The sequence below is a fragment of the Periplaneta americana genome, chromosome 2, assembly GCF_040183065.1.
Source record: "Periplaneta americana isolate PAMFEO1 chromosome 2, P.americana_PAMFEO1_priV1, whole genome shotgun sequence".
Lineage (NCBI taxonomy): Eukaryota > Metazoa > Arthropoda > Insecta > Blattodea > Blattidae > Periplaneta > Periplaneta americana.
Window position 1 is genome coordinate 143,828,866 of NC_091118.1, and position 21,362 is coordinate 143,850,227.

The window sequence follows — 21,362 nt, forward strand, 5'->3', positions numbered from 1 at the left end:
TTGGGCGTGGGTTCGATTGTCACTTGGGCTGATTACCGGGTTGGTTTTTTTTCGAGGTTTTTCAAACTGTAAGGCAAATGTCAGGTAATCCATGACAAATCCCCAGCCTCATCTCGCCAAATACCATTTCGCTATCACCAATTCCATCGACGCTAAATGTCATCAGTATAGCGAAACGCAAATAGCCTATGGAATGATCATATGAAAAGTTGCATTGTAACGGAATTCATATATTGCTATTCGTGCTACAGCGGTTTTTTTAATAAATTCTTTTTCTTCGTTAATATTTTGAAATATACTCTCTTCAATATTAAATGTAATTGTTTAATGCCACGGTGGGTTACCCCATTTGGCACAGATTAGTGGTAGCGTCTGGTGTTTTGTCCTCCGCCGGCGTGTACTCAACGTAAATGTGGGTGTTAGATGAGGAGATAGCTAAGTGACAGGAGACGGAGGACTATGACGAGGTTAGAGTGGTTTAGATAACGGGATAGCAAAGTGACAAGGTTAGAGAGGGTTAGATAAGGAGATAGCTAAGTGACATGAGGCCGAGGACTGTGAAAAGGTTAGAGGGAAAGATGAGGGGATAGCTATCCTATTTACAAGTAACTTAATAATAATAATAATAATAATAATAATAATAATAATAATAATAATAATAATACATTTGAAAGTTAGTCCCAGCACCACATCTTTCTCCTTCATGTTGCTCTTATAACGTGTTATAATATCTTTCAAATATGCATTTTCTTTTAGTGTATACAAGAAACCGCTATTACACTTGCTACACTTGGCACTTGACTATTGCAGTCACGGGTTTTATATATCGAGCCAATATATCGTTTCTCTTTTATTTCACATGGCTCGGTACGGACCGGTTACTATACAGGATAAACCGTAAGTAATGCCATTAATTATTGCAGGGGGTTATTCTTTGAGATATTTCGAACAAAAAAGTTTGATACAATTTTGCTCGCTTGCTTTTTTTCCATTTGGAGATAAAAATGGTTTTATGTGAAATATTTTTAACGTGTTCTGGAAAAGCCATTGATTTAATTCCCAATATGCTCAGTCAATTTAAGAGAGCACTGTACTATGATAAATGATTGAAAGAATTTTAGTGTTGTCCTTTAAATGTGTACAGAGAATTTTAGTTTTGTCCTTTAAATGTGCAGAAATTTGATAACAAATGTAACATTGTACAATTCCTTTCCAGAACGAAAAGTTACATTTGTTCGGATCAAATTTCTGCACAGTTGAAGGACAAAACTAAAATTCTTTCGATCATTTATTACCATAATACAGCTGAGCATATTGGGAATTAAATCAATGGCTTTCCCAAAACATGTTATGAAATTTTTAATATAGAACAATTTTTACCTCGAAAAGGAAGCAAGAACGAGTAAAATTATATTTAACTTTTTTGTTTGAAATATCTCAAAGAATAGCTCGCTGAAATTAATTACATTACTTATGGTTCACTCTGTATAGTAGCGGCTCTGCTATAATAAATGTATTATCCAGTACTTACTTACAAATGGCTTTTAAGGGATCCGGAGGTTCATTGCCGCCATCACATAAGCACGCCATCGGTCCCTATCGTGTTCAAGATTAATCCACTCTCTATCATCACATCCCTCCTCCCTCAAATCCATTTTAATATCATCCTACCATCTACGTCTCGGCCTTCCCAAAGGTCTTTTACCCTCCGGCCTCCCAACTAACATTCTATATGCATTTCTGAATTCGCCCATACATGCTACATGCCCTGCCCATCTCAAACGTCTGGATTTAATGTTTCCAATTATGTCAGGTGAAGAATACAATGCATGCAGTTGGTGTAATTTTCTCCATTCTCCTGTAACTCCATCCCTTTCAGCCCCATATATTTTCCTAAGCACCTTATTCTCAAACACCCTTAACTTCTGTTCCTCTCTCAAAGTGAGAGTCCAAGTTTCACAACCATACAGAACAACCGGTAATATAACTGTTTTATAAATTCTAACTTTCAGATATTTTGACAGCAGACTAGATGACAAAAGCTTCTCAACCGAATAACACGCATTCCCCATATTTATTCTGCGTTTATTTACCTCCTGAGTGTCATTTATATTTGTTACTGTTGCTCCAAGATATTTGAATTTTTCCATCTCTTCGAAAAATAAAATATATCCAATTTTTTTATTTCCATTTCGCAGAATATTCTGGTCACGAGACATAATCATATACTTCGTCTTTTCGGGATTTACTTCCAAACCTATCGCTTTATTTGCTTCAAGTAAGATTTCCGTGTTTTCCCTAATCGTTTGTGGATTTCCTCCTTATTATCCAGTTATTTCAAAAAAGATATGCATTTTTTGCTGTATGTTCTAGGATGTTTTTTACTAGAGCAAATGGCAACAGGTATGAATAGTCAACTGTAAAATATTGAATGCAACGTAATTATTACATTCTAAGACAATGGATCATACATTTTATGTTTTAACATGGACAGCACAGAGATGGCCGACTCGCCTTAAATGACACTCTCCTTATTATATTCATAACTTACTTTATTTCATATTCCTTCTAAACCACATAGACGATAATGTACTATGACAAATAGCAAGAGGAACCAAAATATTCGTAGAAATCTTGTCATGCAGTCTCTTGGTTTATCATGAAGCTCACGGAATCTGCCACTGATCGAACTTTGGTCCCTTTTGATGAGAAATATTCATTTAAATGGCCTGCGGCAAAATCTCTTGTTTTACAGCAGATCAGCGACTAGTCCGTATAGCTGGTTCAGCCGTAAAGAATTCGGCCTTGCAGCGATCAAGAGTTGAAAACTGACATAGCCAGAAAGCTGCGTTTTTATCTTTCATTGCACAAACAGCTGCTCGTATCAGTGATTTCTCTTTCCACCAGGCAGCAATTATCTGGTTACGCTTGAAGCATGTTGCATCTCAGCTTGTTTCAATTGCAATTTGCTTTCGAGACTTTGGAACATCTGTTTAAGGTGAAACATACCCCTGTAAGTACTTCTCAGTACTAAAAAATTAATGAAATTCAATCCATTTTTTCTCAGCAATGAATACGGTAAACTTGTAACCTTAAAATTGCATATGCTCAATATACGCCATTTCTGAAATTGTATACTATTTTCAGATTTAGTATAACTTACTATTACCTTTACCAGTAATTAGCAATTCAAAATGGCGGCTGAATTTGTGCATTGAAATGCCGTTTCCCTGATGATTTCCACAGATATCAGTATTTCTGAGTGATTTGTTTTTATATTTTTTCCTGAATGTCATATGATGGACTTGACGTAGAATCTTTACAATATCTTCAATCGATTTTTTTAATTTTAAATTCTATTTTAAAATCTCTTCTTTTTATTTTATTGGGTCAAAAATATTTTTTAATAACTATGTGTTAATAGTTGTAGATAGGTTTGTTCAAAAGTATGTGACATGATAATATGATATAATATATATGATGTCAATAATTGCATCCATGTAATGTGGATCTCACAATTTTGTATCCGAAGCCACAATTACATTCATTACAGATAAGCCCACCTTTTGTAGACGCTCTTCTAATTTAGATTCATACATCTTGCTTACATTTCCTCATTACTGCATCTTCCTCTTTCTCTTACACTCATCCACTATTTCTGTTCCTATCTAAATTGGTGAATATTCCCATCTTTAAAACCTAATGACTTAATTTAGATAATTCAAAATTGACACTTTACAATTCCTTTATTGATTTCCAGTTCACTTATATCAAACACACTGTTTCTAATAATACTTGTTGCTAATCCTTACTACGTCATTATCCAATCCGATAGTTATTATGTCTGTTTCTTACGTGCATTATATATTCTATCTCACTTATTTTCTCCATGCTATACAGCCTAGTGTGCCACGGTATCATTTTTGAATTTCATTGGTAATTCCTGCTAGAAGTTCTTGAAATGATTTCTAAAACATGCGAAAATGCGGAAAAAAAAAACCTTTTTATCGTCCTGATGTAAATCATGAAATAAAGTATGAAATAGTCTTCGATTCTGTCTTTCCAAAACCAATTTATGGACCCAGACTCTTCTTCTATTTTTAAGTCTATTCTTTCTCCGTATGAGCAAAGTTTCCAAAAGTATATCTTCTTCTATGTCCATGTTCACTGAAAGACTGAAAAAATTCTCTACAAAAATTTGGTGTATTAAGGACGCTACTAACGCGCGTTCGCAGCGACACTAGCGCGCTGCTAAGTGGCCTCGTCTGAAGGGACCCTGCCCTAACTTATTTGAATGAATTTAAGGCTCCACAATTTTGACAATGCGGCCGAAAAGCATCTTTGGACTTCTTTGTGAGTAGTGTTGTCGAATTACATTGTTACACCAAGATAAGTAGCTATATTTTTTTGACCTAATGAAGGACTTCGCTGTTGATTTATATTTACCCTGTGTTGCTAATAGTCATAGAAGCCAGAACGTAATCCAGCCTCTTTTGCCGGTTGGTTTTCTCCAACATAGATTTTATTTTATTGGGTTATTTTACGACGCTGTATCAACATCTAGGTTATTTAGCGTCTGAATGAAATGAAGATGATAATGCCGGTGAAATGAGTCCGGGGTCCAACACCGAAATCCAACATAGATCTCTTCTCTTTACTATTATCGCGGAAATAATTTATAATATATGGTTGGTATTAGAGTGATTGGTGGACAGTTGTTGATATTGTCTTTTGAACCTTTCTTGTGTAGTACTATAGTGTTTGATTGTCATGAATCCGGAATGTGCTCTGTATAAATTATTTTGCTAAAGTAGTTTGTTAGTATTCTCCAATTTTAAGGTATTCGTTTAGAATTCCACTTTCGCCTGGTGATTTTTGGTTCTTCAGTTCTCTTACCGCCTTTTGAACTCGTTTTTAACAATCGGCGGATTTGGTGCTATTATTACTACTACTATTATTATTATTATTATTATTATTATTATTATTATTATTATTATTATTAAATATATGAAAATTCTGTAAGATCACTGTTGCTGACTTAACGATGTAGGATCAGTCGTATTCTAGCTTATGAATGTTTGTCAGACCTTCCGATCTGTAATCTTAATTTTTCGTTTACAATTATTGTTCAGTATCAAAATACCGTATTATATAATATACACCAAGAGCAGATGAAATACTTCGCCTGCTTCAGTCCTAAGAGAGAAACGCAACTGAATTATACAAATGGAAATAATGCATAGCACAACACAGCTGCTTATACAAAGAAATTTGTACAGTTTCGCTCTCGATAACTTATATACGAACTAGTCATTCCATTAAAATCCAATAATGTATTCCGTCATCCATTCTCCAACTTTTGTTCCATACTACATATTGTATCAGAGTTCTAGTTCATATTTCATATTTTATCAAACTGTTTTTCAAAGCAAAACATCAGAATTGTGGCAGAGTGATGACTGGTAACTCCAAGTTCGTCATACGCCCTACTCTCCAGACTTGGAATTCTGAAACTTCTGACTATTCCGCTGACTATTCTCGCTGTCATCGAGACTTTATATATGAATAAATGTTGAAAAAAATCAAGATTAAATGGACAAAAAAAACCTGCTATACATCTTGCAAATGACTTTGAAAAGTACTCCTGGCCGTGAAAGCACTTGTTTAGTCGTTAAAGGCCTACTTTGAAGAGGATCAGAGTAAGAATTCGGAAGATGAACTTAGTGTTTCCCCCTCTTTGGTCGTAGGTAGGATATTTTTTATCTGACCCCGTGGAGCACTGCAAATGTCTTACTGTGTATAAGTTGTGGAGCTAGAGAGCTACTGCAAAACTGCCCTCGTAAGACCTAATGTCTACTAGTAAGGGGAGGTAGGGCTGAATTTTCCAACTTTCACAATTTTAAAATTATCATCATGAAATTTTTATCGCATGTTTATGTTCTTGTTAGTATATACTATAACAAATTTGGGCTCTGTGGGTTTATCGGTTTCAAAGTTATTAGCATTTATTAACTTTTTAATTATTATTACTCGATGTAAAAAGTCCGTTATATGATAGTTTTAAACTGACCAAGCTGAAATACTGCAGAAGTAGGTATACTTTGCATATAAACAAAACTTGGTATGGGGGTTTTAATATTTTATGTACATTTTACTATCCAAAAACTTTCAACTTTAACTTTTAATATTTGAAAAGAACTTATTATTACTGTAATTTAACCTATTAAAGTTCATACTACACCTAATCGGTTCGGGTTAAGAATTGCATTGCAAGAAGCATTTTATATGCAGCAAAATATTGAAAACTAGAGAACTGGGGAAACGGAAATTGAGAACTATAAATAGGCCTACAATGTGCATGCCTTTTAAAAATGTCTGCTGGTCATTTTAAAGAGGGTGGAACAAATGAAGTGAATATATTTTCTGACAGAGTTACAACTAATTTTTTTTAATGGGGGGGGGGGGAAAATCAATTTTTTTGTCCAAATTCCTCAAATTTCAGTCATAACTCCCCTTAATTGCGAATTAATTTTAGCAGAACAGTTCTGCTTATCACTAACCTTCCTATAGAACTATTGCAGATTTTAACGTTTTTTCGTATCAAGCTTACGAAAACTGCAAATTAGGCCTATAAACAATAAGTTCTTTCACTTTTTACCGTGTAAATCTCCATTTACGTTATGCTTGCTCAAGAGAGAAAACCTTCTTTGGAATATCTTTATGCTTCCTGTTTTCTTCCTTGAAGAGTGTCATTACCTCTTCATTCTCTACTTCGTTTTATAGCTTGGCTTATGAAAGAGGTTATTTTGAATGTTAGTAACATGACGATACTCAATGCTGAAATATCAAGAACGTACGAAACACAGAACGCAGTTTATATTAAGCTTTAGTTCGACCTAATTGATCAAAGTCCAATAAATTAATTTCTTCACCCGACTATTTTGAGTTTATTTTACACATAAAACCTTAGTGGATCTACTCTACTGTGGCTCAAGTGGAAGGACATCTGGCTACAAATGAAGAGTTTGCGATTTTATTATTATTATTATTATTATTATTATTATTATTATTATTATTATTATTATTATTATTATTATTATTATTCTACTGATAACTTTTCACACGCTTAACAAAAGTTATCTGGGTGACTTCTACACTGTCTTCGACCTGCTTCATTTCTAATAACTGCAAATACAAGTAATTGTAATTTAAATTAAATAATTTAACAAAAGTGGTACGCCGTTACCCGAGCGGCCAGAGTGTCAACGCTGGATTACCCAGTTTAAAATCTTAAGAGTCCAGGTGAAATTAGTGGTGGACAAAGGCGGTTTTTGATGGTAGGTTTTCGCGGGGTACTACTGTTTCCCAAGGATATCACACTAACGTTAGAAATTTCCCACAGTGACAGCTTTCGTACTTGAAGATGGAGAAACAAAAGTTACCGCAACATTGTATCGATATACTAACACAAACCATAAATGAAACTTTCCTTTAAAATGACTTCACAACTGAAGCTGAAAAGTTTTGCCTATTATAAAAAAGAGGTATGCACAAGACAATAGTTACCTACTCAAGATGCAAGTGTTAAAAAAATATATTCTATTTTGTAAGTAGGGATGTATGCGAAATGAGGCCTCACAACAAGTGAAGCAAGCCTTACGAACAAAATAAAATAATGTTTTAGCGTATGTCGTATACAATATTTAGACAGCCGTTTGTCCATGCTGGTGCAGAAACAACTGTCGCTACTTCTTCACTGCTCTACTCCCCCTCACTGTAATAGCAAAACTTTAAAACACATTGCAACCAAGCAGTGGAATATTCGATTGCAGATCGAGATGTCCTAAGCTCAAACCCGGGTATCCAGTAATGTTTATAAAATAGGTAAATTTAATTCTTAATTATTTTATGTAATTACCGATAAAATAGTTGCTGAAGAAATTTAATTTGTGTACCTTTCTTAATCAATAGCAATAATTTTCAAAAGTAGGTAGACCTAGCATGGTTTGAATCGCTTTACTGATCGGTTGCGATTGCTGCCGTGTGACATCTAGTGGGTAACAATTGAAAATCGGTGCAGTTTAAAGTCAGTGTTAAAAGTATTTTTCACATTAGTTTTAGAAGTACTTTTCACACGCTACCGTATACTAATAATAATAATAATAATAATAATAATAATAATAATAATAATAATAATAATAATAATAATAATAATAATAGGCTATTTTAATACTCTTAGCTAGCGTTAAAATTTTTAGGAATGGCTGTCTAAAAAGTACCTTCTCTACTGCTCTGAGCGCACACAATAGAATTGCCTCTTGATGTCCTGAAGCTACACCGCAAAATAAATATTGGGATTATAAAAACCACCAACCAGACAGAACATATATTTAGGAAAATTTAATCTTCAAAGTATCTATAGAGTTGAATTTAATCTAACGGGTATGATACATTCAACTAAATATGAATAATAAGTTTAATTACTCTCATTAAATAAACTGATCTAGTAATTTTTCGTAATCGGAAATAGAACTACATAAAACAGACTCAATGGACAATTTTTAACATTATATTCGAATTCTGAGAGCATTAGGAGTTTGGCCAAGAAGGTTAGTTACGTGGAGAAGTGTTGTGTGAGTGAAGTGTTACGCATGTCTTGAAACGAAGTAAATAATTGAGGAGACCTGAGAATGGACCAAGAACAGTAATAGTGAGTTCTACTTCTTTTGGTGATTGTTATTATTATGTATAGGATAGTAATTACTTTGGGGTGAAGGGGGAATAGATGAATTTGGAGGGTGGTCGTAAGAATAGGTAGGGTTGGAAATGTGTTGATGTACAGTATAGTGTATCACTGTGGTAAGGTGTTATAGGATGTGGTGTTGAGGATAATATTGTATGAGGATGGATAACAAGTTCAAGTTATGGGCAGGAATGCAGTTTTGAGAACTGGATAATATAGTAAAGAAATCTATAACCAGTAATGATGAGTCCCTGAATACAAAAATGTAAAGGGCCATCATCTTGTCAATGTTTGCTTAAAGACAGTAAATCATTCTGTATATATTTTTTTCTCATTTCATTTATTGTATTACATAAATCTTACATTACCAATGAAGCTTTAAGATGTGGAACAAGTCAAAATTTTACAATTACAATTATAATTTTTACAATTTTTTTTAGAATTTCAATTTCAATTTTTTACTATTTTTGGCGAGATATAGTAAGATGAGGTAAGGCCTAGGATTCGCCAACAGATTACCTGGAATTTGCCTTATGGTTGGGGAAAACCTCGGAAAAAAACCAACCAGGTAATCAGACCAAACGGAGTGAAGTGAAGTGAGGCCGAGGATTCGCCATAGACCACCCGGCATCAGTCTCACGGCTAATATCTTATCATATATTCGAATTCTACGCATAAAAACGGCAATAAAACACATTAAATGCAGGAATTTTATTCAGGAAAGTAACCAGTCTTCTACCTTTATTCGGAAGGACTAACACAAATTTGTGATTTACTCAAAATATGTTCATATAATTGTCAATTATTTATAAGATGTGTAGACTTGACTTCTACAGTAACAAATATAAATGACACTCGGGAGGAAATTAAACACAGAATAAATATGGGAAATGCCTGTTATTATTCGGTTGAGAAGCTTTCATCATCCAGTCTGCTGTCAAAAAATCTGAAAGTTAGAATTTATAAAACAGTTATATTACCGGTTGTTCTTTATGGTTGTGAAACTTGGACTCTCACTTTGAGAGAGGAACATAGGTTAAGGGTGTTTGAGAATAAGGTGCTTAGGAAAATATTTGGGGCTAAGAGGGATGAAGTTACAGGAGAATGGAGAAAGTTACACAACACAGAACTGCACGCATTGTATTCTTCACCTGACATAATTAGGAACATTAAATCCAGACGTTTGAGATGGGCAGGGCATGTAGCACGTATGGGCGAATCCAGAAATGCATATAGAGTGTTAGTTGGGAGACCGGAGGGAAAAAGACCTTTGAGGAGGCCGAGACGTAGATGGGAAGATAATATTAAAATGGATCTGAGGGAGGTGGGATATGATATAGACTGGATTAATCTTACTCAGGATAGGGACCAATGGCGGGCTTATGTGAGGGCGGCAATGAACCTCCGGGTTCCTTAAAAGCCAGTAAGTATTAAGTATTAAGACTTGACTTCTTTAACTGCTAGTGAAATATCTAAAAAAGACATTTCCAAGGTTGGGTCTTCAATTTAACAAGAAGTGATGGGAGTATCCTTTAGTCCTTTCCACCTAAAGTTGCACATAGTAAGCTATATATCCAACGACCCCAACAAGCAGGATCACTTTGTTCCGTATAGATCCAGAAAATAATCCAATATATAACCCAACCTTATAAAAATCATGAATGCCCTAAAAATACAGAGATCGTTAATTCGTCGTTCTTTATTTACCGTATTTTTGTAAGTGCTGTAGCTTTCAGAGGCGATAAAAAAAGATGGCATGGACGTAAACTATTAAATGAGGATAGCTCTAAACAAAACATATTCAATGAAAAACCTATTCGACAACCGTTTTGTTAAGTTAATTGCAAATCACATATTTATCCTTAATATCGAACTCCAGTCCCATTTAAGAAGAAGTAGTCATGTATCTGAGCTACGGATTGGCTAAGAATCCTTTCAACTTAAAGTGCTATTGAGAGTCGACAATTTGAAATCAGGACCATGGAACAAAATTTGAGAAGGTTTCAAACGTATTCGGACAAATCCTCCCTCATCACGATTGTGTAGAATGTGACAGCATGCCGGAAGCAGCCCTGTCACTTTAACGAGACGCCGTCAGCTCATTTAGCTACGGATGAGCTGTAAAGAACGACAGAAACATCAAAATAATATTTCCCGGAAATGACATTATCAGCATTAAACATTTTAAGGTCAGTTACCGGAAGCCCGATAATACGTCGTATTATGCAAGGAAAAATCTATTGAATCAGGTAGGAAAAAGGCTTTACCGCCGTGTTTCAGTCCGTGCTTCATTATTTCTTACAATTGTTTTAACTCGATGCCAGTGACCCACCAATTTCTTTTCTCTTCCTGATCAATTTCAGCATCATTCTTTCTTCACCCACTCATGGTGGCCTACGTACGTATATGTAGAAAACTAGAGTTTCTTTTTTTATTTAAGGGGTTAGGTACAGCTTACAGCAGTAAAATTTTTGAAATAATCAACATTTTTTTCCTCCATTACTGTATCTTGTACAATAATGAAAATTAGTATGTGTAAAACACTGTCTCTCTGCTATACGAAAAAAATATTTTTACGATTTAAAAAAATAATTTATTTATTTATTTATTTATTTATTTATTTATTTATTTCAAAATTCAGTTCACTGTGCAGTGATGAAGCGTTTTCCACATAACGAAAAAACTATCCAACATTCTGTGATGAAATTTCTTGTGTGTCATATCTACAATATGATGCAAGACCACTTCTATAAAAAAAAAAATGTTATGTTTTATTTAACGACGCTCGCAACTGCAGAGGTTATATCAGCGTCGCCGGATGTGCCGGAATTTTGTCCCGCAGGAGTTCTTTTACATGCCAGTAAATCTACTGACATGAGCCTGTCGCATTTAAGCACACTTAAATGCCATCGACCTGGCCTGGGATCGAACCCGCAACCTTGGGCATAGAAGGCCAGCGCTATACCAACTTGCCAACCAGGTCGACCCACTTCTATATCTTTGATAGATTGTCTGATAAAAAAAATAAATTCATTTTACAAAATTGTCAAATATCAGTATTTTCTTCTAACACAAAATAAAAAAAATATTATTTATTAAGAAATGTAGTTGAAAGAGAAGAATACTGTAAACACGAGTTTTAGCAATAAAATAAAAGATAGAGAACATGAAAAAGTTAAGAACTTTATGGGTTGAGGGAAACGCTTGATCACTGCACAGTGAACTGCCACCATTTTTAATTTTGAAAAAAAATATATATGTAATTTTTTTTAAATCGTAAAAATATTTTTTTTATATAGCAGAAGGACAGTGTTTTACACAAACCAATTTTCATTATTGTACAAGATATAATAATGGAAGAAAAAATGTTGAATATTTGCAAAAATGTTACTGCTGTATGCTGTACCTAACCCCTTAAGTGTATCACAGATTAATCAATTTATGTGTGCTTTTTTGAATGATATTTCAAGAAAAAAAAAGTAACAGGAACACATTACTGTAACACAATAAATATCCTAATTGTTATAAAGAATATAGCAGACAATGAAGAAGTATTTTTTTATGGCACCGATTTTATTAATTTTAATTGGACGGAGTTACGCAATAATAGACCAAGCGCCAAAAACCTGTTTCGAGATATTGGCATTGAAACAAATCCGATTTTTTATAAAACCTTTTATTCAAGAAGTATTATAAAATTCATACTATTACAAAAAGAACAGCACAAAAATACCAAAAAAAACTAACCGATTTTTAATAAAAGACCAGCAGTTGAATTAATATTTCAAAGCAAAATAAATAAATGAATTTTATGCAATAAACGAATTTTTTCTTATAAATAGCATCAAAATTCAGATATCGCATTCTTGATTTTTTCCCCGAGTTAAATTAGCCTGCCATCAACAAATTTGTGCAAATATATATATATTTTTTTTTTTTTCAAATTGTCGGTTGGTCTATTATTCCGGAACTCCGTCCAATTCATATTACAGCTCAAGTATAAAACAATAGGCCTATTGTAAATATAACGTTTCAATTTTTTTTCAGGTACCCAAGATGGGAGCAGTCGATAAGAAGGGTCGTAAGCTTGTGGCTCCAGACGGAGGCTGGGGATGGATGGCGGTCCTCGGAGTTATGTTAGTCAATGTAAGTACGCTACACATGTCTGCAGGATGAAATACGTATACCGACAGATAGTCATGCATATAAATGGTTCCGACAATCAACTTTCATTCCATGGGTTTCAATCTGAATAATATAATGTCGATTTAACATTCCGAGAATATTCAGGTACGGTAAGACAACATGGTGATTACTGAGCAATGAGCAAGAGTCATAGGAAATAGCAAAGAGAACAGAAATTCTACGACAAATCCACTTTACAGCATTTTAATTCGCCAAAACTCTCATAAAAAACTTAATTCTTTTGATGAAGTTACATATTAAAATAATATAAAGGCTTTTGAGATAAAATACGAACTTTCAATCTTACCTGCACTTAAAAGAAAAGAAAATTAATTTGCATCAAAGGATGGATTAAGACAAGCTTGTATGTATACAGAGAAATACAGTAAAAAGTAAGATAACTTGTGGTTGAAATAGCCTACTGCAGGCTACGTTAATGATTGTGATAGTGATTCATGATGATCGATAGTTATGATTATTGATGATAATTGACGTTCTTAGCGTGTTTAATGCTATTTTACGATGCTGCATCAACTACTAGCCTGCATTATTTAGGGTCAATGGAATTGGTGATAGCGAGATGTTACTCAGCGAGATGAGGCCGAGGATTCGCCATGTAATTATATAAAATTCGCCTTACGGTTGAGGAAAACCTCGGGGAAAAACCCAACTAGGTTGTCAGCCTAAGCGCCCGAGCGCAGCAAAGGCGCTAGCAGCTGAGCTACGCCGGTGGCCTACTCGGTGGTTTCTGCGATGGACTTTAATAAACGATAAAATCATTGGCTTGGCTTCCTTTGGGAGGTAGTACAGCTGGGAAGTCTGTGTGTTAATTTACGGCACGTAAAAGAATCCTGTCCCTGACAGGCAAAATTTGTCGATTATTTCTCGCCATCCACGTTGGATTTCGATGCTGAGTAACTTCTGCAGTTGAAAGTGTTGAATAAAATACTACTAGCACTATAAAGACTGACAATTATTAAGATGCATTTATATTATGTAATATGATTGTGCTTTTATCATCCAGTCTGCTCTAAAAAAAAAATCTTAAAGTTAGGATTTAAAAAACAGTTATATTGCCTGTTCTTCTGTATCGTTGTAAAACTTCGACTCTCACTCTCACTTTGAGAGAGGAACAGAAGTTAAGTGTGTTTGAGAATAAGGTTCTTAAGAAAATATTTGGGGCTAAGAGGATTGAAGTTACAGGAAAATGGAGAAATTTACACAACGCAGAACTGCATGCATTTATTATTCTGCTGACATAATATTAGGAACATTAAATCAATACGTTTGAGATGGGCAGGGCATGTAGCACGTATGGGCGAATCCAGAGATGCATATAGAGTGTTAGCTGGGAGGCCGGAGGGAAAAAGATCTTTGGGGAGGCCGAGACATGGGAGGATAATACTAAAATGGATTTGAGGGAGGTGGGAACTCATGGTAGAGACTGGATTAATCTTGCTGAGAATAGGGACCGATGGCGGGCTTATGTGAGTGCGGCAATGAACCTCCGGGTTCCTTAAAAGCCACAAGTAAGTAATATGACTGATGATAGTTCTCAATTATCATTAATCACCACGATCAATGACGAGAATCATGGCATTAAAGACTGATAATTATGACAATGGAGACTGATTATTATTATTATTATTATTATTATTATTATTATTATAGTTTATGGTTATTAATTTATTTATTATTTTCTGTCCTACTATTGACATTCAAATAACTCTCAGCACCTACTAATTTTTCCGCTTGTGAGGTTACGAGTCTTACGCAGGCTAGATGTAATAAACTGGGTTGCCGTTAGACCTACATGATTATCTCCCCTAAACGAACTGCATTCTTTATGACTTAGAGCTTCACCTGCACTTTATTTTCACTCATAATTCTGAGAAAAGGCCTCCAAATTTATGTAGCCTGGAAAAAGTCTGTGCAGTATTTTTAATCCCCTGAACTGGCTGCTTGTTGGTCCATAGCTACGGGATAGACAGTTGCACTGGTCATTTTTTTTTAATACGGTGCCAGCTACTGGATAGATAGTAGACTAGCTGAACTGGCCTCAATCTGTTGTCCACTGTTACATTCAAGAGTAAATACAATCCATAAATTGTCGGGTCATATAGACTATATATCTATATATATTTATATATACAGTATTCGAAGCTGCTCAGATGCGTTTTTGAAGATCGTTATTGGGTATAACGAGGTTGGACCATAAAAGAAACATTGATATCCGAAAAACATTATAAGTTCCCTGTATAACCGAAGAAATCCAACAATATCAGCAACATGGAAGAACCATGTACAAAGAAAGGAAAGGGAGAGACTTCCAAGATTACCCTCAATATATACTGTAGACCAAGACATCGACGAAGAGATCAAGGCCATCTTTCTTAAATTATCATTACAGATACACATGGTCTAAAAGTATAAAACGAAGAAGTTCATGATATATATAAACTTGTTCCTCACTCCACCAGCCGGACATTTTGTTACAACAATAATTATTAAAAATAATCAACAAGAAAAACAAAAATCGAACGTTCTGTACGTGTCTACTGCCCGCCGGTGTACTCTGAAGTCAGTACATGGGCATTAGAAAATATAAACCAGGGGTCGTCAGCACAGTACACGCTGGGCCTAGTCTCTCTTACCCGCGGAAAACGCAGTGCACTAGGGTGCACTCCGTAGCTGCTGGCGGGTATGCTCTCTATCTCTCCCTGTTGCACGACAGTGTACACGGGACAGCACCGTGTACCCTTTGCACATTTCAGCGAGTGCTGACGACCACTGATATAAACAGTCACACAAGGTCATATGCTATTTATTAATACCTCCCCGTCTGTTTGGCCCGTAAGGGAAAGGAACAGTCTACGGGCGTGCATACATTCTCCAACTAATCATTGCTCTGGCTGTAGGCCTACACCTTTTAAAGAAATTGTGACAGCTACTGGACTGTGAGATGGAAGGAGGAACGCCACTGGACAGTGAAAACAAAAATGTTTGAATTCACTGACATGACCAGCTCCTGTCCACCTGGCTTATAAAGTATGTACTGGCTGAAGTGTTTACACAGGGACAGTAGCTGGAATCCAGTTACCGTACCGCCAATTCACCTTGAGAGTTATTCTAACTAAAAGTAAGTACATCTGTGAACATGGGTCCAATTTGCATTAATTATAATGTTGTAACAAGGCAAATCAGATTAAAGAAGTAGCAATTATGTTAATTATACAGAAAAAGAAACAATGCTTGCAAAAGTTTTTTCATCAAATACTAAGCCTATTATACGATTATTTCTTGCTATCCACTGACTACTAATAGTTTAAATAAACTGAATATTAATTGCTACTTTGGCTGTATTTTACAGAATGTTTACTTTAACCCTCATTACCCATTTTTGACTTACACCACTTCTGCTCTGAACGGCTCATTTATCTAGGAGCCTGCGCAAGACACAAAATGTAAACCACGCTGGCGCGTTACATCTTTAAGTGCCAGTAACTCACTCAGCACTGTAAACAAGGTAACAACACAAACCTATGTTTAATTCTATTCCATTTCATTATTTTTCTTCCAATTCTTTCAATTCCATTCCCTTATATTTCATCCTATTCTATTCCGTTCAGTTCTGCCTCGTTATGTTCCGTTTCGTTCTGGTCTATTCTGTTCCGTTCTGTTCTGTTCTGTTCTATTCTGTTCCGTTTCGTTCTGTTACGTTTCGTTCTGTTATATTCTGTTCCGTTTCGTTGTTTTCCATTCTGTTCCGTTTCGTTCTGTTTCATTCTGTTCCGTTTCGTTCTGTTTCATTCTGTTCCGTTTCGTTCTGTTCTATTCTGTTAAGTTTCGTTCTGTTCCATTCTGTTCCGTTTCGTTCTTTTCCATTCTGTTCCGTTTCGTTCTGTTCTATTCTGTTCTGTTCCGTTCCGTTCTTTTCCATTCTGTTACGTTTCGTTCTGTTCTATTGTGTTCTGTTCCGTTTCGTTCTTTTCCATTCTGTTCCGTTTCGTTCTGTTCTATTCTGTTCTGTTCCGTTCCGTTCTTTTCCATTCTGTTACGTTTCGTTCTGTTCTATTCTGTTCCGTTTCGTTCTGTTCTATTCTGTTACGTTTCGTTCTGTTCTATTCTGTTACGTTTCGTTCTGCTCCATTCTGTTCCGTTTCGTTCTGTTCTATTCTGTTACGTTTCGTTCTGTTCTATTCTGTAACGTTTCGTTCTGTTCTATTCTGTTACATTTCGTTCTGTTCTAAACTGTAACGTTTCGTTCTGTTCCATTCTGTTACGTTTCGTTCTGTTCTATTCTGTTACGTTTCGTTCTGTTCCATTCTGTTCCGTTTCGTTCTGTTCTATTCTGTTACGTTTCGTTCTATTCTATTCTGTTACGTTTCGTTCTGTTCTATTCTGTTCCGTTTCGTTCTGTTCTATTCTGTTACGTTTCGTTCTGTTCTATTCTGTAACGTTTCGTTCTGTTCTATTCTGTTACGTTTCGTTCTGTTCTATTCTGTTCCGTTTCGTTCTGTTCTATTCTGTTACGTTTCGTTCTGTTCTATTCTGTTCCGTTTCGTTCTGTTCTATTCTGTTACGTTTCGTTCTGTTCTATTCTGTAACGTTTCGTTCTGTTCCATTCTGTTACGTTTCGTTCTGTTCTATTCTGTTACGTTTCGTTCTGTTCTATTCTGTTCCGTTTCGTTGTTCTATTCTGTTACGTTTCGTTCTGTTCTATTCTGTAACGTTTCGTTCTGTTCTATTCTGTTACGTTTCGTTCTGTTCTATTCTGTTACGTTTCGTTCTGTTCTATTCTGTAACGTTTCGTTCTGTTCCATTCTGTTACGTTTCGTTCTGTTCTATTCTGTTCCGTTTCGTTCTGTTCTATTCTGTTACGTTTCGTTCTGTTCTATTCTGTAACGTTTCGTTCTGTTCTATTCTATTCTGTTACGTTTCGTTCTGTTCTATTCTGTTCCGTTTCGTTCTGTTCTATTCTGTTACGTTTCGTTCTGTTCTATTCTGTTCCGTTTCGTTCTGTTCTATTCTGTTACGTTTCGTTCTGTTCTATTCTGTAACGTTTCGTTCTGTTCCATTCTGTTACGTTTCGTTCTGTTCTATTCTGTTACGTTTCGTTCTGTTCTATTCTGTTCCGTTTCGTTCTGTTCTATTCTGTTACGTTTCGTTCTGTTCTATTCTGTAACGTTTCGTTCTGTTCTATTCTGTTACGTTTCGTTCTGTTCTATTCTGTTACGTTTCGTTCTGTTCTATTCTGTAACGTTTCGTTCTGTTCCATTCTGTTACGTTTCGTTCTGTTCTATTCTGTTACGTTTCGTTCTGTTCCATTCTGTTCCGTTTCGTTCTGTTCTATTCTGTTCCGTTTCGTTCTATTCTATTCTGTTCCGTTTCGTTCTATTCTATTCTGTTCCGTTTCGTTCTGTTCTATTCTGTTACGTTTCGTTCTGTTCTATTCTGTAACGTTTCGTTCTGTTCCATTCTGTTACGTTTCGTTCTGTTCTATTCTGTTACGTTTCGTTCTGTTCCATTCTGTTCCGTTTCGTTCTGTTCTATTCTGTTCCGTTTCGTTCTGTTCTATTCTATTCTGTTACGTTTCGTTCTGTTCTATTCTGTTACGTTTCGTTCTGTTCTATTCTGTTCCGTTTCGTTCTGTTCTATTCTATTCTGTAACGTTTCGTTCTGTTCTATTCTGTAACGTTTCGTTCTGTTCCATTCTGTTACGTTTCGTTCTGTTCTATTCTGTTACGTTTCGTTCTGTTCCATTCTGTTCCGTTTCGTTCTGTTCTATTCTGTTCCGTTTCGTTCTGTTCTATTCTATTCTGTTACGTTTCGTTCTGTTCCATTCTGTTACGTTTCGTTCTGTTCTATTCTGTTCCGTTTCGTTCTGTTCTATTCTATTCTGTTACGTTTCGTTCTGTTCTATTCTGTTACGTTTCGTTCTGTTCTATTCTGTTACGTTTCGTTCTGTTCTATTCTGTTACGTTTCGTTCTGTTCTATTCTGTTCCGTTTCGTTCTGTTCTATTCTATTCTGTAACGTTTCGTTCTGTTCTATTCTGTAACGTTTCGTTCTGTTCCATTCTGTTACGTTTCGTTCTGTTCTATTCTGTTACGTTTCGTTCTGTTCCATTCTGTTCCGTTTCGTTCTGTTCTATTCTGTTCCGTTTCGTTCTGTTCTATTCTATTCTGTTACGTTTCGTTCTGTTCCATTCTGTTACGTTTCGTTCTGTTCTATTCTGTTCCGTTTCGTTCTGTTCTATTCTATTCTGTTACGTTTCGTTCTGTTCTATTCTGTTACGTTTCGTTCTGTTCTATTCTGTTACGTTTCGTTCTGTTCTATTCTGTTACGTTTCGTTCTGTTCCATTCTGTTCCGTTTCGTTCTGTTCTATTCTATTCTGTTACGTTTCGTTCTGTTCTATTCTGTTACGTTTCGTTCTGTTCTATTCTGTTCCGTTCTGTTCTATTCTATTCTGTTACGTTTCGTTCTGTTCCATTCTGTTCCGTTTCGTTCTGTTCTATTCTGTTACGTTTCGTTCTGTTCTATTCTGTTCCGTTTCGTTCTATTCTATTCTATTCTGTTACGTTTCGTTCTGTTCTATTCTGTTACGTTTCGTTCTGTTCCATTCTGTTACGTTTCGTTCAGTTCTATTCTGTTCCGTTTCGTTCTGTTCTATTCTATTCTGTTACGTTTCGTTCTGTTCTATTCTGTTACGTTTCGTTCTGTTCCATTCTGTTACGTTTCGTTCTATTCTATTCTGTTACGTTTCGTTCTGTTCTATTCTGTTACGTTTCGTTCTGTTCTATTCTGTTACGTTTCGTTCTGTTCTATTCTGTTCCGTTTCGTTCTGTTCTATTCTATTCTGTTACGTTTCGTTCTGTTCTATTCTGTTACGTTTCGTTCTGTTCCATTCTGTTACGTTTCGTTCTGTTCTATTCTATTCTGTTACGTTTCGTTCTGTTCTATTCTGTTCCGTTTCGTTCTGTTCTATTCTATTCTGTAACGTTTCGTTCTGTTCTATTCTGTAACGTTTCGTTCTGTTCCATTCTGTTACGTTTCGTTCTGTTCTATTCTGTTACGTTTCGTTCTGTTCCATTCTGTTCCGTTTCGTTCTGTTCTATTCTGTTCCGTTTCGTTCTGTTCTATTCTATTCTGTTCCGTTTCGTTCTGTTCCATTCTGTTACGTTTCGTTCTGTTCTATTCTGTTCCGTTTCGTTCTGTTCTATTCTATTCTGTTACGTTTCGTTCTGTTCTATTCTGTTACGTTTCGTTCTGTTCTATTCAGTTACGTTTCGTTCTGTTCTATTCTGTTCCGTTTCGTTCTGTTCTATTCTATTCTGTAACGTTTCGTTCTGTTCTATTCTGTAACGTTTCGTTCTGTTCCATTCTGTTACGTTTCGTTCTGTTCTATTCTGTTACGTTTCGTTCTGTTCCATTCTGTTCCGTTTCGTTCTGTTCTATTCTGTTCCGTTTCGTTCTGTTCTATTCTATTCTGTTACGTTTCGTTCTGTTCCATTCTGTTACGTTTCGTTCTGTTCTATTCTGTTCCGTTTCGTTCTGTTCTATTCTATTCTGTTACGTTTCGTTCTGTTCTATTCTGTTACGTTTCGTTCTGTTCTATTCTGTTACGTTTCGTTCTGTTCTATTCTGTTACGTTTCGTTCTGTTCCATTCTGTTCCGTTTCGTTCTGTTCTATTCTATTCTGTTACGTTTCGTTCTGTTCTATTCTGTTACGTTTCGTTCTGTTCTATTCTGTTCCGTTTCGTTCTGTTCTATTCTATTCTGTTACGTTTCGTTCTGTTCTATTCTGTTACGTTTCGTTCTGTTCCATTCTGTTCCGTTTCGTTCTGTTCTATTCTGTTACGTTTCGTTCTGTTCTATTCTGTTCCGTTTCGTTCTGTTCTATTCTATTCTGTTACGTTTCGTTCTGTTCTATTCTGTTACGTTTCGTTCTGTTCCATTCTGTTCCGTTTCGTTCAGTTCTATTCTGTTCCGTTTCGTTCTGTTCTATTCTATTCTGTTACGTTTCGTTCTGTTCTATTCTGTTACGTTTCGTTCTGTTCCATTCTGTTACGTTTCGTTCTATTCTATTCTGTTACGTTTCGTTCTGTTCTATTCTGTTACGTTTCGTTCTGTTCTATTCTGTTACGTTTCGTTCTGTTCTATTCTGTTCCGTTTCGTTCTGTTCTATTCTATTCTGTTACGTTTCGTTCTGTTCTATTCTGTTACGTTTCGTTCTGTTCCATTCTGTTCCGTTTCGTTCTGTTCTATTCTATTCTGTTACGTTTCGTTCTGTTCTATTCTGTTCCGTTTCGTTCTGTTCTATTCTATTCTGTAACGTTTCGTTCTGTTCTATTCTGTAACGTTTCGTTCTGTTCCATTCTGTTACGTTTCGTTCTGTTCTATTCTGTTACGTTTCGTTCTGTTCCATTCTGTT

At 35.6% G+C, this 21,362-nt stretch overlaps 2 protein-coding genes across 2 annotated transcripts in view; one reads left to right on the top strand and one right to left on the bottom strand.

Moving 5' to 3' along the window:
• Positions 1-21,362, bottom strand: part of LOC138694633 (monocarboxylate transporter 9-like) — a 326,720-nt gene that overhangs the window by 270,270 nt on the left and 35,088 nt on the right. The gene's annotated exons all lie outside the window — the stretch shown is intronic.
• Positions 1-21,362, top strand: part of LOC138694634 (monocarboxylate transporter 14) — an 82,808-nt gene that overhangs the window by 23,480 nt on the left and 37,966 nt on the right. The window contains exon 2 of the mRNA XM_069818554.1: positions 12,791-12,889. Coding sequence (XP_069674655.1) covers positions 12,800-12,889 — 90 coding nt within the window. The 5' untranslated portion in view covers positions 12,791-12,799. The remainder of the gene's footprint in view (positions 1-12,790; positions 12,890-21,362) is intronic.